Source organism: Diorhabda sublineata, chromosome 7, assembly GCF_026230105.1.
Source record: "Diorhabda sublineata isolate icDioSubl1.1 chromosome 7, icDioSubl1.1, whole genome shotgun sequence".
NCBI lineage: Eukaryota > Metazoa > Arthropoda > Insecta > Coleoptera > Chrysomelidae > Diorhabda > Diorhabda sublineata.
Genome location: NC_079480.1, coordinates 33706000 through 33720656, shown reverse-complemented (window position 1 = coordinate 33720656; position 14657 = coordinate 33706000). Strand labels below are relative to the sequence as shown.

Genomic DNA, 14657 nt, shown 5'->3' with positions numbered 1-14657 from the left:
CTGTTATTTCTTTTATTTATTTGCAAAAAGAGAAAAACTAACTCGGAATAAGTTCAATAGTTCAATTACTATTTTTTTTTGAGTTTTGCAGACCCTTATAAACTATTTTTTAACGATGATACCCTTAAAGATACGAAAATAGTTTTAATTCAGTTGCTTTAAGCAAGGCCAGAGGTGAATGAATCTATGCTGAAAAATTTTTAATTTTATACAGGGTGTGTATAAATAGTGTTCTTCAGGTGGTAGTGTCTCCAGAGAGCACACCATTGACTTTATATAATGACAGCGTAGATTAGCTGAGTTAGGGCTTTAAGGGCGTGGATCTATCTCGCTATCCTACTGTTCTCTTTGGTTCCTTGCAGAAAAATCAAGAGCTGTTGATAATTTCTGTGATGTTCTAGGTACCACTAACTACTATAAAATGACTACATAGACTAGGTCGGTTAGGACATAAAGCGTAAAATAAAAGGTTTTTGTTCTTGCGTACAATACTTTTGTTCTTAACTTGATGGAGCAGTGTTTATACCAAGTTCCAAGCTAAAGCATAGTCAATGGTTTTACTTTGCAAGTACTTAGAAACATTGGAAGTGACCAAAAACACATTTAGTAAAAGAAAAGACGTAAACAGGTTATCAAATTTGGACAATTGACATAAAATTTACTGCATTTTCACAAATTTTGAAAAATTTGAATTATTTTATGCTGTATTTGGTAAATGAAAACAGAACTACCATGCTTGAATCCTTTATTAACTAGAGCGCGTTTTTAATTTCGATTATGCTGATATTATCTTCATTTAAGGTGCCTCTATGTATTGCTAAGGAATGTTAATAACGAGTATGAAGATTTCGCAATCTGAAAAAAAAAAATAATTAAAACATAATATTTTGAGGATTGGATTTCCAACAATTCAAGCACACAACAGGAATTTTCATTTTGTTATTTTTTAGTAAAACGAAAAAAACTTATTTCCAAACAACTAGAAAGACTATAACGGTCTCAAAAGTATCTACGAACTAGACAGTAATAACCTTTGGTGTATGAGGAAATGAAATAGCTGTTAAACTAGTGAAGAAACATCTTTCTGATACCCCAAACCGTTTCGTAGAATCAGCACTGATACAATATAAAAAGAAGGCACGACTGGAATCATTATTTTAATATTTTTCAACAACGAAAAAGAAAAATAATTCCAAAAGAAAATCTAAGAAGATAATAAATAGTCCCAAAAAGAATGTCTTAATGTACTAGACATGAATAACCTAAGGGCACTAAAAGAATACTGAATAGAGCAGGAAGAAAATACTGGAAGTTCTAAAATATATTGAAGCGTTATGAATAAAACAACTATTATTATCTGAGACAGAATAGATTAGTATATACGTACCATCATAAACAGTGGATAATTTAAACTTCCTTGTGGAAGAGCATCCAAAGTTAACGGTTTTTGACATCTTTTCAGTATTATCAAGATACTTTTTCTTGTTGTTAGATTAGTTTTATACCATTTGGAATTATATACGGCTTCTGCCATGGACTCGCTCTTTAAAATTATCATTACCATGTTAATCAACACATATTTCAATATCTCAAATCATCGATATGGCTAATACGTTAAAGATTTTGATGATATTAATAAAAACCATGAAAATTGTAAGTGGAACTCTCAATTAAGGAACTAATAACTACTATGAGGGTTGTTACTATGTCAAATCTGAAATTGCAGTCTTAAAGTTTGGCATTTTTAATGATGAACGTTTTGTCATACGAATCCTCTTTTTTATAGATTTTTTTAAGGATTCATCTTTCTATGGCTTTCGACGTGGATTACACCGACAACTTCGACTTGTTGGTCGTCCAAAATCGGCTGTTGCGTAAACTGATATTGCAAGATCGTCATGTGAGATTGAGGCATACTTAGGCATTAATTCCCTTCGCATAAACTTAATATCGCATGAACATTTGGTTGTCAAAAATATTAGTGTATTGGATATCGCATAATTTAACATTCGCTCTAACAAAGCTTGTGTCGATTGGTGGAAAAAATGTGATGTGATAACATCATGACAGGTGTCAAATAATTAATCGATTGACAGCTGACACGACCTATCCTAACCTTGACCCTCACATTTTGTTTTATATAGAGTTAAAGCTGGTAACCATGTTCATGTTAATTTTTAATTTAGTTAAGTTGGCAGGCGATAAGCACCTTTTGATATGTTCAAGTGACAGTAAAAGTGAAATGAAATGGTGACAGGAAAACGCTGAACGGTTAATTAATCAGAATTTGTTTACCAAAAGTATTCTACATCACGACAATACGAGCTCTCAAGCTTCACCTCACAAAAAAACGATTTTGAACAGTCAAAACAACGAATTGATGAGGCATGCTCCGTACAGTCCTTGCTCGGCACCCAATGATTTCTTCTTTTTTCCGCAGATCAAAAATAAATTGCGATTAAACGTTTTTTTTGCACTTGAAGAAGCAGTTGATACCTCAATAGGTATTGGTTCAAACGCAAGCAAATGTGAATATTTTGAGAAACAATAGAGTCGTATCCAATTGGTTTTTATTTGTCTATTTCTTTTGTAGCAACCCTCGTATTAGTAACCAGATTTAAATAGTTTTTTTTTTAATTTTCTGATAAACTGCACAGTGATGTTAAAAATGAAATGATATACAAAAATATTTGAAAACTATTAAAGTTTTAACCGATTTCTGTTATTAATAAAAGAAAAAAACACACATACATCGGACATAATTATTTGCCCAGCATGGCAATGCATGAATAAAGACGCTATCCATCCCACCAAGTGTAAAACCGATCCTACTGGTTTATTCTGAAAAAAAGTCCAGGATACATTATGATAATTTATCGATGGACTACAAAAAACTTGCAGACTTTGTTTCGATGCAGTTTTAAATCAGTAATCACTACTTATAAAACAGATTTTACAATGTTCATTCTTTGAAACCTAAAGCCTTTTTATCTCTTATCAGATAGGATCTTAAAACTAGAAAAACGTTTTGTTATCCGATGGTTGCTACTTAAGTATTGAGATATGACAACACTGGTGTGAATATGTCAAACATGACATTGCTGTCATAAAGTTTGACATTCATAATGGTGAACGACTCGTATTGTTTACGGATACATTCATTGTTTGCCAAAAAAATTAGGGAAACCAATCACGACAATGCGAGCTCTAAATCAGTTCAAACAAAAACATTTTTGAATAGTCTAAACATCAAATTGGAATCCAATGATTTCTTGCGTTCAAACCACATATCTGTCGCAAAATTCAAGTAGCAACCATCGTAGTCTATATAAGGGCCTTGTCGTACTAGCGGATTGTGAGCGTATTCAAAGCGGAGCGAGCGCGCAACGAGATCGCCGTGAATAGAAGCGTGGACGCCATTTTCTACTGTCGCTCCCTTCCATTTGATTAATTGATAATGGGTCCTTCTAAATTCGTTTTCGTCTCTGGAATCTTCGCAACAGGAAAGTCAACCTCTTCGGAATCCATTTTGTTAATGAGTGTGTTTTGCGTTACAAACACGCGACGAAAACGTTGCGTTTCTGCGACGTCCTCGCGGCGTGTTCGCGACGCAATCGTTGCGCACTCGCTCCGCTCTGCTGTCGCTCGCAAACCGCTAGTAAATGTCAACTTAACTTTAATAATATTGGAATAATTACATACCCTGTTCATGATTTGATTTGCAACAGAAGCACATACCAAAGCGAACGATAAAGATCCAGCGCCCACACAAATTTTTGTTAATCTTTTTGCTTCTTCTAGTATTCTGAAACGAAGACCACAAAAGTAATAACCGGTTTAGGAATTTTGGAAATTTTCTGCTCAATTTAAGTTCCGCAACTTGGTATATTAATCTAATAAACTCGTGTACGCAAAATTAATAGCAGATGTCAGAAGTTACAGAGGATCGGACGCGGACGAAACAAATAAGCATTGCAGGATATCGAATTGGAGTGGATGGAGATTGAGAAAACAACGAAGGATTTAACATAGCAAGAACTAAGACGATTGGAGGAGAAGACAAAAAAATAATGGTTTCATGAAGACTGCAAAGGAACATTAGAAGGAAGACACTAATCAAGTTAGAGAACTGTAAAGGACTCAAAGAACAAATTAAAACATGAGTACGTACAGGAAGTGAAGAAAAATGTGCAGACAGAATTTATAACAGCACCGAACAGAAATATTACAGAAATTTAACTCATAGGAGGGAAAAAAAGGAAAACTGGGCAGATAGAAAGTTTGAAGAAATGGAGACGTTGAATGAGACGAAACACCATCGAAAGCAGAAGTAGAGGAAGTAATAAATAATGGAATAAAGTCAATAATTTCTAGGGGTAACACTTTGTTAGATGTGGAATACAAAGTCCTAGCTGGAATCATGAGGAATAGATTCAATAAGTAGAAAATATTTGTTCCAACTTCTAGAATATGACAATAAAAATGAAGTAGTCGTCGAAGGAAGGATAATTTTGTAACAAAAAAGGTTTACAGAAAGGAGATCAATGCTCTTCATCCTTTTACTAGGAAGTATCCTGAGAAGGAGTGGCTTTCGAACCCAGGTGATGATTAACAACAACAAAAGACGAATCCTTACCTACGCAGATATCTTTTACTTGCAAGTAGAACGAAAATGGTTCCAGAAAAATGTTTCTTGTCTTTGAAAAAGAACGAAATGGACTGGACTGCACATAAAAGAGCAAACATTTAGAGATGGAAACAGATTTGAATAACTTTAACCAATCAAAACTGACGACAGAGACAGGTGAAAACAGGAAAATCGACAAAAGATTGGCGAGAGGAAAGGAAACGTTTGAAGAGAATAGGAGAATTACTAAAAAGATATTTCAGGATGCACCAAGTTACGAGGTAGTTATACATCTGCTAGTTTTGGACCATGAATAAGAAAGAAGAAGAATGAATATATTGGAGAGAAAGGATTATCGGAGCAAGGAGCAAAACGAGTAGAGTCATGGTGAGAAGGGATATTTGGTTAGAGCAATGGATAAAGATAGTTGAGTGAAAAGATCTTTATTAAAGGGAGAACGAGGGAAGAAGAAAAATGAATAGAATCCATGTAGAGAAGATATAGAAACAAAAGGAATAGAGAAATGGCCATGAACAAAAAGAAATGGTCTGTTTATTGATCTTGAATCTATACTATAAAACTAGCATTAAATCTATCATCAATTTACTTACATTATCATTGATTGGTGATCTTGTATCCACATTTTCAATTTAGTATCTTGTTCTTGTTGGGCTTTAATGTGGATAATTTCCAGAAACCTGGTTTTCAATGAATTTATCTGCAAAGATGCGTACAACGCAACTTCGCAAATCAGGTAATTCACAGCGCCGCCTTGGAATAAATCGAAAATATTGTAGAGAAGAAAAATTTGGTATGTTATGACGACTTACCGCATACACAAGTGATGAATATCATTATAAACTGGACAACAAAGATGGCGTAATCTATAAATTGATTTGTTCGAAATGGTAACCAAACTGGATATATGGTAACACAAAGGAAGTTCGATTCACTTTCTTTATCAATATCTAAACATTTTTTAGATTCGAAATAACAAGCGATGGTGTAAAAAACTGCTCCCCCGCCACAATAAGCGGATGATGCTATCGATAATGTATTATAAAGTTTGATAGTTTTTCCAAGTTTTGATGATTTTTTGAACGTTTTGAAATCTGAAAGTTTCTCGAACACGTTGGTCCATTCTTTCGAATAGAAAGGTACTAAAGTGCTCAGTATAGTCATTGCTGATATGCTTATTCCTATCGAAACATTCTCAGCAATTGGTACGTCTAATTCTTCTGAAACGAAAATTAATAAGGAAATAGAAAATAATCGAATTTTTTTGCGATAATGAGATAAAGATAAAAAATTAGATTTGAAAATTGAAAAGGGACTAATTGGGACTTTATTGAGAAAATATAATTAATTAAAAACAATTTTGCACAAAATTAAATTTAGAAAAATCAATTTTTGTCCTGCTAAACTATTTTTCACTGACGTACACCCCAAAATAACAATTGTTGATGTAATTGGACTTGTGAAAGCTATTTTTCACCAAATTAAACTCGATAAAGTTAATTCTAGACCAGATGAGACTGAAAAAGCTTCAAATATTTAGAAAATTTTTTGTTTGGACAAATTAATTGGAAAGATCGAATTATTGATCGATGTAGATCTGGAAAATCGATTTTTCACCAAATCGGAATAAGTAGAGTCAATTATTGACCACATTAAACTAGATGTTGACACATTTATCCCGGAAAAGCCAATTTTTATATAAATTGAACTCAGAAAACCGAATTGTTCATCAAATAAAAGATGAAAATCCTAGTTTTCACCAAACTGAATCCAGAAAATCAATTTTTGGCCAAATGACACTCAAAAAGCAACAAATATTTAGAAAATTTTTTGTTTGGACAAATTAATTGGAAAAATCGAATTATTGACCGATGTAGATCTGGAAAATCGATTTTTCACCAAATCGGAATAAGTAGAGTCAATTATTGACCACATTAAACTAGATGTTGACACATTTATCCCGGAAAAGCCAATTTTTATATAAATTGAACTAGGAAAACCGAATTGTTGATCAAATAAAAGATGAAAATCCTAATTTTCACCAAACTGAATCCAGAAAATCAATTTTTGGCCAAATGACACTCAAAAAGCAACAAATATTTAGAAAATTTTTTGTTTGGACAAATTAATTGGAAAGAAACCAATTATTGACCGATGTAGATCTGGAAAATCGATTTTTCACCAAATCGGAATAAGTAGAGTCAATTATTGACCACATTAAACTAGATGTTGACACATTTATCCCGGAAAAGCCAATTTTTATATAAATTGAACTCGGAAAACCGAATTGTTGATCAAATAAAAGATGAAAATCCTAGTTTTCACCAAACTGAATCCAGAAAATGAATTTTTGGCCAAATGACAGCAACAAATATTTAGAAAATCTATTTTTTTGAATAAATTAATTGGAAAGAAACCAATCATTGACGGATGTACATCTGGAAGAATGATTTTTTATGAAATCGGAATACGAAAAGTCAATTATTGACCACATTAAACTAGATGTTGACACATTTATCCCGGAAAAGCCAATTTTTATGTAACTTGAACTCGGAAAACCGAATTGTTGATCAAATAAAAGATGAAAATCCTAGTTTTCACCAAACTGAATCCAGAAAATCAATTTTTGACCAAATGACACTCAAAAAGCAACAAATATTTAGAAAATTTTTTGTTTGGACAAATTAATTGGAAAGAAACCAATTATTGACCGATGTAGATCTGGAAAATCGATTTTTCACCAAATCGGAATAAGTAGAGTCAATTATTGACCACATTAAACTAGATGTTGACACATTTATCCCGGAAAAGCCAATTTTTATATAAATTGAACTAGGAAAACCGAATTGTTCATCAAATAAAAGATGAAAATCCTAGTTTTCACCAAACTGAATCCAGAAAATCAATTTTTGGCCAAATGACACTCAAAAAGCAACAAATATTTAGAAAATTTTTTGTTTGGACAAATTAATTGGAAAGATCGAATTATTTACCGATGTAGATCTGGAAAATCGATTTTTCACCAAATCGGAATAAGTAGAGTCAATTATTGACCACATTAAACTAGATGTTGACATATTTATCCCGGAAAAGCCAATTTTTATATAAATTGAACTCGGAAAACCGAATTGTTGATCAAATAAAAGATGAAAATCCTAGTTTTCACCAAACTGAATCCAGAAAATGAATTTTTGGCCAAATGACAGCAACAAATATTTAGAAAATCTATTTTTTTGAATAAATTAATTGGAAAGAAACCAATCATTGACGGATGTACATCTGGAAGAATGATTTTTTATGAAATCGGAATACGAAAAGTCAATTATTGACCACATTAAACTAGATGTTGACACATTTATCCCGGAAAAGCCAATTTTTATGTAACTTGAACTCGGAAAACCGAATTGTTGATCAAATAAAAGATGAAAATCCTAGTTTTCACCAAACTGAATCCAGAAAATCAATTTTTGACCAAATGACACTCAAAAAGCAACAAATATTTAGAAAATTTTTTGTTTGGACAAATTAATTGGAAAGAAACCAATTATTGACCGATGTAGATCTGGAAAATCGATTTTTCACCAAATCGGAATAAGTAGAGTCAATTATTGACCACATTAAACTAGATGTTGACACATTTATCCCGGAAAAGCCAATTTTTATATAAATTGAACTAGGAAAACCGAATTGTTCATCAAATAAAAGATGAAAATCCTAGTTTTCACCAAACTGAATCCAGAAAATCAATTTTTGGCCAAATGACACTCAAAAAGCAACAAATATTTAGAAAATTTTTTGTTTGGACAAATTAATTGGAAAGATCGAATTATTTACCGATGTAGATCTGGAAAATCGATTTTTCACCAAATCGGAATAAGTAGAGTCAATTATTGACCACATTAAACTAGATGTTGACATATTTATCCCGGAAAAGCCAATTTTTATATAAATTGAACTCGGAAAACCGAATTGTTGATCAAATAAAAGATGAAAATCCTAGTTTTCACCAAATTGAATCCAGAAAATGAATTTTTGGCCAAATGACAGCAACAAATATTTAGAAAATCTATTTTTTTGAATAAATTAATTGGAAAGAAACCAATCATTGACGGATGTACATCTGGAAAATCGATTTTTTACTAAATCGGAATAAGAAAAGTCAATTATCGACCAAATTAGACTAGCTCCAAACACATTTATTCCGGAAAAGCCAATTTTTATATAAATTGAACTCGGAAAACCGAATTGTTGCTCAGATAAAAGATGCCAATCCTAATTTTCACCAAACTGAATCCAGAAAATCAATTTTTGACCAAATGACAATGAAAAAGCAACAAATATTTAGAAAATTTTTTGTTTGGACAAATTAATTGGAAAAATCGAATTATTGACCGATGTAGATCTGGAAAATCGATTTTTTACCCGGAAAAGCTGATTTTTCAATGAAATGTACTCGGATAAACTAACTGTTGATCAAATCAAAGATGAAAATCCTAGTTTTCACCAAACTGAATCCAGAAAAACAATTTTTGACCAAATGACAATGAAAAAGCAACAAATATTTAGAAAATTTTTTGTTTGGACAAATTAATTGGAAAGAAACCAATTATTGACCGATGTACATATGAAAGAGTCAATTATCGACCAAATTAGACTAGCTCCAAACACATTTATTCCGGAAAAGCCAATTTTTATATAAATTGAACTCGGAAAAACTAATGGTAGATGAAATAAAAGATGAACATCAATTTTTGACGAAATGAGACTGAAAAAGAGAATTTTTTCGCCAAATTCCACTCGGAAACGTCAATTCCAAACCAAGCTAAACCCAAAACAACGAAATCATATCAAATTATTACGTACAAATACAATTTTTGACTTGGAAAATCCAAACTTATTGAAAGTGTGTAACAGCATGTTTTCTTTTTTGACCCATATTTTTTACCATTTCTGAAATTATTTCGTCGTATACACAAACTTGATCATGTCTTAATTTTTGAAAATATACAGGGATGTCAATTAATTGTGTATAGCTTTTGCGACAGTTGTTCATTGCTTGAATGTTTCTTAAATTAATAGGGGAAAATAGCTATTGATACCTAGTTTCGTCAACTCGATTGGCATCTTCAGAAGTTGCTTGTTTCTCCGACTGAACATAATCAAAGAAATAGTGAACAAATAAATGTTTTACTTACTTTTCTTGACCACAATTAGATGAACAAAAGTGGCGATCGGTACAACAATGAGTATAGATAATTTCAAAATACCCAGTAAAAATAATCTTAAAATTGATTGTTTTCCATGGTAGACTAAAAAGAAAGACAAAATCGCTTTTGTTGCGGAAAACGGTACGCTTTTATCAATTTCCTTCATGTTTCACTCAAGACAACAAAATTAAAATTATTAAGAAAGAGTAAACGGTAAACAAGTATGTTTAAATTTGTAATGAGTTATTCTGAAAATTGAAGGAGAAGGTTTTTTTTGCACGTAAACAAATAAATTTTTAACTGAGTCTTTCTTACAAAGGATCTTCATTTTTTATATCAAATATGAAACTTCTACAATACCAGGTGCTTAAGAGATACGAAAAAATTTTATTATAAAGCACCAGGTCCACTAAATTAAAATTCGTAATGTTAAACATGGATTTATTCGTTTTATATAGTGAAATTTTATGATTTTATTTTATCGTTTTTATTTCTAATATTTTTTACCACTTTAACTTGTCTAATTTCATCGATTTATACTGAATACACCGTTGTACACTACCACTACACCAACACTTACAATTACACTGACTAACGCGCTTTCCATTAACAAAGGTAAACTGTCAAACAGTGTAATTGTGTGAGTGTTGGTGTAGTTTTGGTGTAAACAGTGTATTCAGTATGAATTTCAACAACGGTTCCAGAAATTCCATTTCAATCTCAATGATTTATTTATCGTTCTTCTTGTTTTTACAACGGAATTAGTAAGATTACTAAATATAACTTTCGGGGCGCTCTGGAGTAGACAACTTTAACTTCCTTAAATGTGACTCTAGCCACTTCAATGTTGACAGTTGACAGTTGACAGTTTCACTTCGATGACACAAACACATCTACAGAGATTCTATCAACATCTAGTAGAAAAATATATATATTCCATCTGAATACAATTCAATAAATATTAATAATTGTCCTGAAGGTACAATCAACATTACTTTTTGCAAATAATTAATAAATTAATATTGATATTGTAAATATCGTTAAGTACATTATATTGTTCAATAAATAGTGTTTATGATTCTCAATTATTTATTTTCTCTCCTCAGTGTATATGAAAAAGTTTTGGATCTTATGCGTCGTCTAAAAAATGTTGTGTGCTGAAATACTACTTTGTTGGACTCGTCTCGCAATTTTCAGACTCGTCAAACAAAGTAGCACTCAGTCCTTATCATACAAATAATTATTACAACTTCAACTTGTCTAATTTCATCGATTTATACTGAATACACTGTTGGACACTACCATTACACCAACACTTTCACAATTACACTGTTTAACAGTTTACCTTTGTACTTTGTACACTTACAATTACACTGACTAACGCGCGTTTCGTTAACAAAGGTAAACTGTCATACGTCAGACAGTGTAATCGTGAGTGTTGGTGTAGTTTTGGTGTAAACAGTGTATTTAGTATGAATAGAACGAACGGTTCCAGAAATTCTAATTTAATCTCAATAATTTATCTATATTTCTTCTTGTTTTTACAACTGAATTAGTAAGATCTTAGATAAATAATTACTATCTACATGATATTTAAAAAAATGTGACCTTCTAGTATAGTTAGACAGCTGGAAAATAACTAAAATTCTGCGAAAAGTTTACTAAACGCCATCCGTCATCAATATAAAGGGTTTTCAAAAATACTGGCAACACTGTAATAATATTTTTTACGAATACGTCTGTCCAGTTAGTCACAGCGCGTTTTTCTGAGCTCTAAGCTCTTGTTGGATTTGAGCACCAGTGAGGACACGATATTTCAGCTATATGGTGACAATGAATCTGTCATTTCGGATGTGCATCTTTTTCTTCTGGAACCGCGTCTTCGATTAAAGTTATCAGTCTCTCTCAGTAACGGTAAACTCTAGTCCTCAAAACTTCTAATCCGATTTTTAATAAAAAGAACCCGAAAACACTTTTTAATTTAAATTTATATCATTCATACCTTTTGGTATTGATTTTATATAATACTTTTGACTGTAGACGAAGCTATTGAGAATTGTACCCTCTCAAATTGAGCCTAGACTATTATTTGTTCCAGTTACGTATTCCCGTATTAATATTAACAAATTACGTCACTTAATATATATAATCTAAGCAATAAAAACGCCATTTTGTTTATGGATCACAGACCACTATAGTGGAAATTTATTCTTGGTTAAATTGTATCGTCCAAAGCAGTATCTACTATCGAATATCATCGACAGTCTCCTGAAACCCATAAATAATTCCGGCAAAACAATAACTGCCAACTCCACTATTGGATTTTCATAACTTAACCGGTTTTCCATTCCTCTTTGTAACGATATTGCCGATATAAAGAAACAATAACCGGTTGATGGTATTTGATATTTTATTTAATACACATCACATCAAGCGTAAAATTATGCTTTCTCTAGAGAAAATCATGTTTTACATTCACAGACTTTGATATAGTCTTTCCCTATACTCATCTTTAATATTGGCGAAACAAATTTAGCCATCAAACAATTGAGGTAACAAACAGTCAAAGAAAGAAATAATAAAAAGTTTATTTTTCCATCTTTTCTCAATACCAATTAGATCGCCTCATGCCCTTTAGATCTTTCGCTTCCCATACATTTCATTCTTTTTACCTATTGTAATATTTACATCTTCTTCTTCATCATCTGTTTCATATTCGACCATTTGCTTTCTTTTGGTGTATGATAAATTTAATTCCAGATTACCAGTTTGTTATTTGCTCTTGCCTTTTTGACAGTAGTTGTTTTTTTTGTTCCAAGACTTCCTTGAATCAATCCCTGTCAACTACAAGGGCTGAAAGTTGAATTTTCGGCCCTGCAGGTCATGAGTCCTCAAGTGTCAAAAATTGAAATCTCAGTTCTACTAATCATAATGTCTGTAAAAATACTTTTTACTGAAAAGTCATTCTTCCCTTAAACCTCCTTCGTATTAGGCATGCAAATCATACATAATTGTTTCAACATCGATATCGGAGCTTAGAACATCGTTCTTCATGAACGATGTTTTATGGACAACGTCAGCTAAACTAGAACTGGTCTGAATACCACAATGAACAATCAGTCCAAGGTACAAAAATTGTCTTGCTAAATTGCTTCTAAATCTCCCACCTCTCCATAAAGTACTGGAAAGTCTGGCAGAGAAAACATCACTTAGAATGTTCATAAATGGAATAATCAAAGAAAAACATTATAGCTTTGAGAAAAACTGTAAAAGCAGAACAGAAATGCCATTAAATGGTATTCGGACGGATCTAAAGCAGCAGACAGAACTGGAATAGGAATGTACGGGTCCAGAAACAAACACTCTGGAAACCTGGGAAGCACCAAGAATTTTTCAAGCAGAAGCACTTTTCAAATTATCGAAGTTCTAATATCGATGCTTTATAAAAAACGAAGTTCTAACATCGATGTTTGTTTTATATAAGTGAAGTTTTATCATCGATGTTTCATTTTTCAAACTATCGAAGTTCTAACATGGATGTTTTATACGAGCAAAGTTCTAGCATTGATCTTTCAAACTATCTAAGTTCTAACATGGATGCTTTATAAGAAACGAAGTTCTAACATCGATGTTTTATACGAGAGAGGTTCTATCATCGATCTTTCAAACTATCGAAGTTCTAACATCGATGTTTTATACGAGAGAGGTTCTATCATCGATCTTTCAAACTATCGAAGTTCTAACATCGATGTTTTATACGAGAGAGGTTCTATCATCGATCTTTCAAACTATCGAAGTTCTAACATCGATGTTTTATACGAGAGAGGTTCTATCATCGATCTTTCAAACTATCGAAGTTCTAACATCGATGTTTTATACGAGAGAGGTTCTATCATCGATCTTTCAAACTATCGAAGTTCTAACATCGATGTTTTATACGAGAGAGGTTCTAGCATCGATCTTTCAAACTATCGAAGTTCTAACATCGATGTTTTATACGAGAGAGGTTCTAGCATCGATCTTTCAAACTATCGAAGTTCTAACATCGATGTTTTATACGAGAGAGGTTCTAGCATCGATCTTTCAAACTATCGAAGTTCTAACATCGATGTTTTATACGAGAGAGGTTCTAGCATCGATCTTTCAAACTATCGAAGTTCTAACATCGATGTTTTATACGAGAGAGGTTCTAGCATCGATCTTTCAAACTATCGAAGTTCTAACATCGATGTTTTATACGAGAGAGGTTCTAGCATCGATCTTTCAAACTATCGAAGTTCTAACATCGATGTTTTATACGAGAGAGGTTCTATCATCGATCTTTCAAACTATCGAAGTTCTAACATCGATGTTTTATACGAGAGAGGTTCTATCATCGATCTTTCAAACTATCGAAGTTCTAACATCGATGTTTTATACGAGAGAGGTTCTATCATCGATCTTTCAAACTATCGAAGTTCTAACATCGATGTTTTATACGAGAGGGGTTCTAGCATCGATCTTTCAAACTATCGAAGTTCTAACATCGATGTTTTATACGAGAGAGGTTCTATCATCGATCTTTCAAACTATCGAAGTTCTAACATCGATGTTTTATACGAGAGAGGTTCTAATATCGATCTTTCAAACTATCGAAGTTCTAACATCGATGTTTTATACGAGATAGGTTCTAGCATCGATCTTTCAAACTATCGAAGTTCTAACATCGATGTTTTATACGAGAGAGGTTCTATCATCGATCTTTCAAACTATCGAAGTTCTAACATCGATGTTTTATACGAGAGGGGTTCTAGCATCGATCTTTC

General features: G+C 32.3%; 1 protein-coding gene across 1 annotated transcript; it reads right to left on the bottom strand.

Annotated features, from left to right (window-relative positions):
• Window positions 1-730: 730 nt before the first annotated feature.
• LOC130447137 (odorant receptor Or2-like) lies at window positions 731-12576 on the bottom strand. The gene is made up of 6 exons (XM_056783794.1): window positions 12525-12576; window positions 5458-5865; window positions 5239-5398; window positions 3703-3805; window positions 1388-1588; window positions 731-855 (listed from the first exon to the last, which is right to left on the bottom strand). Exons 1-6 carry the CDS (start codon window positions 12574-12576, stop codon window positions 808-810), a joined length of 972 nt encoding a protein of 323 aa, XP_056639772.1. The 3' UTR covers window positions 731-807.
• Window positions 12577-14657: the final 2081 nt, after the last annotated feature.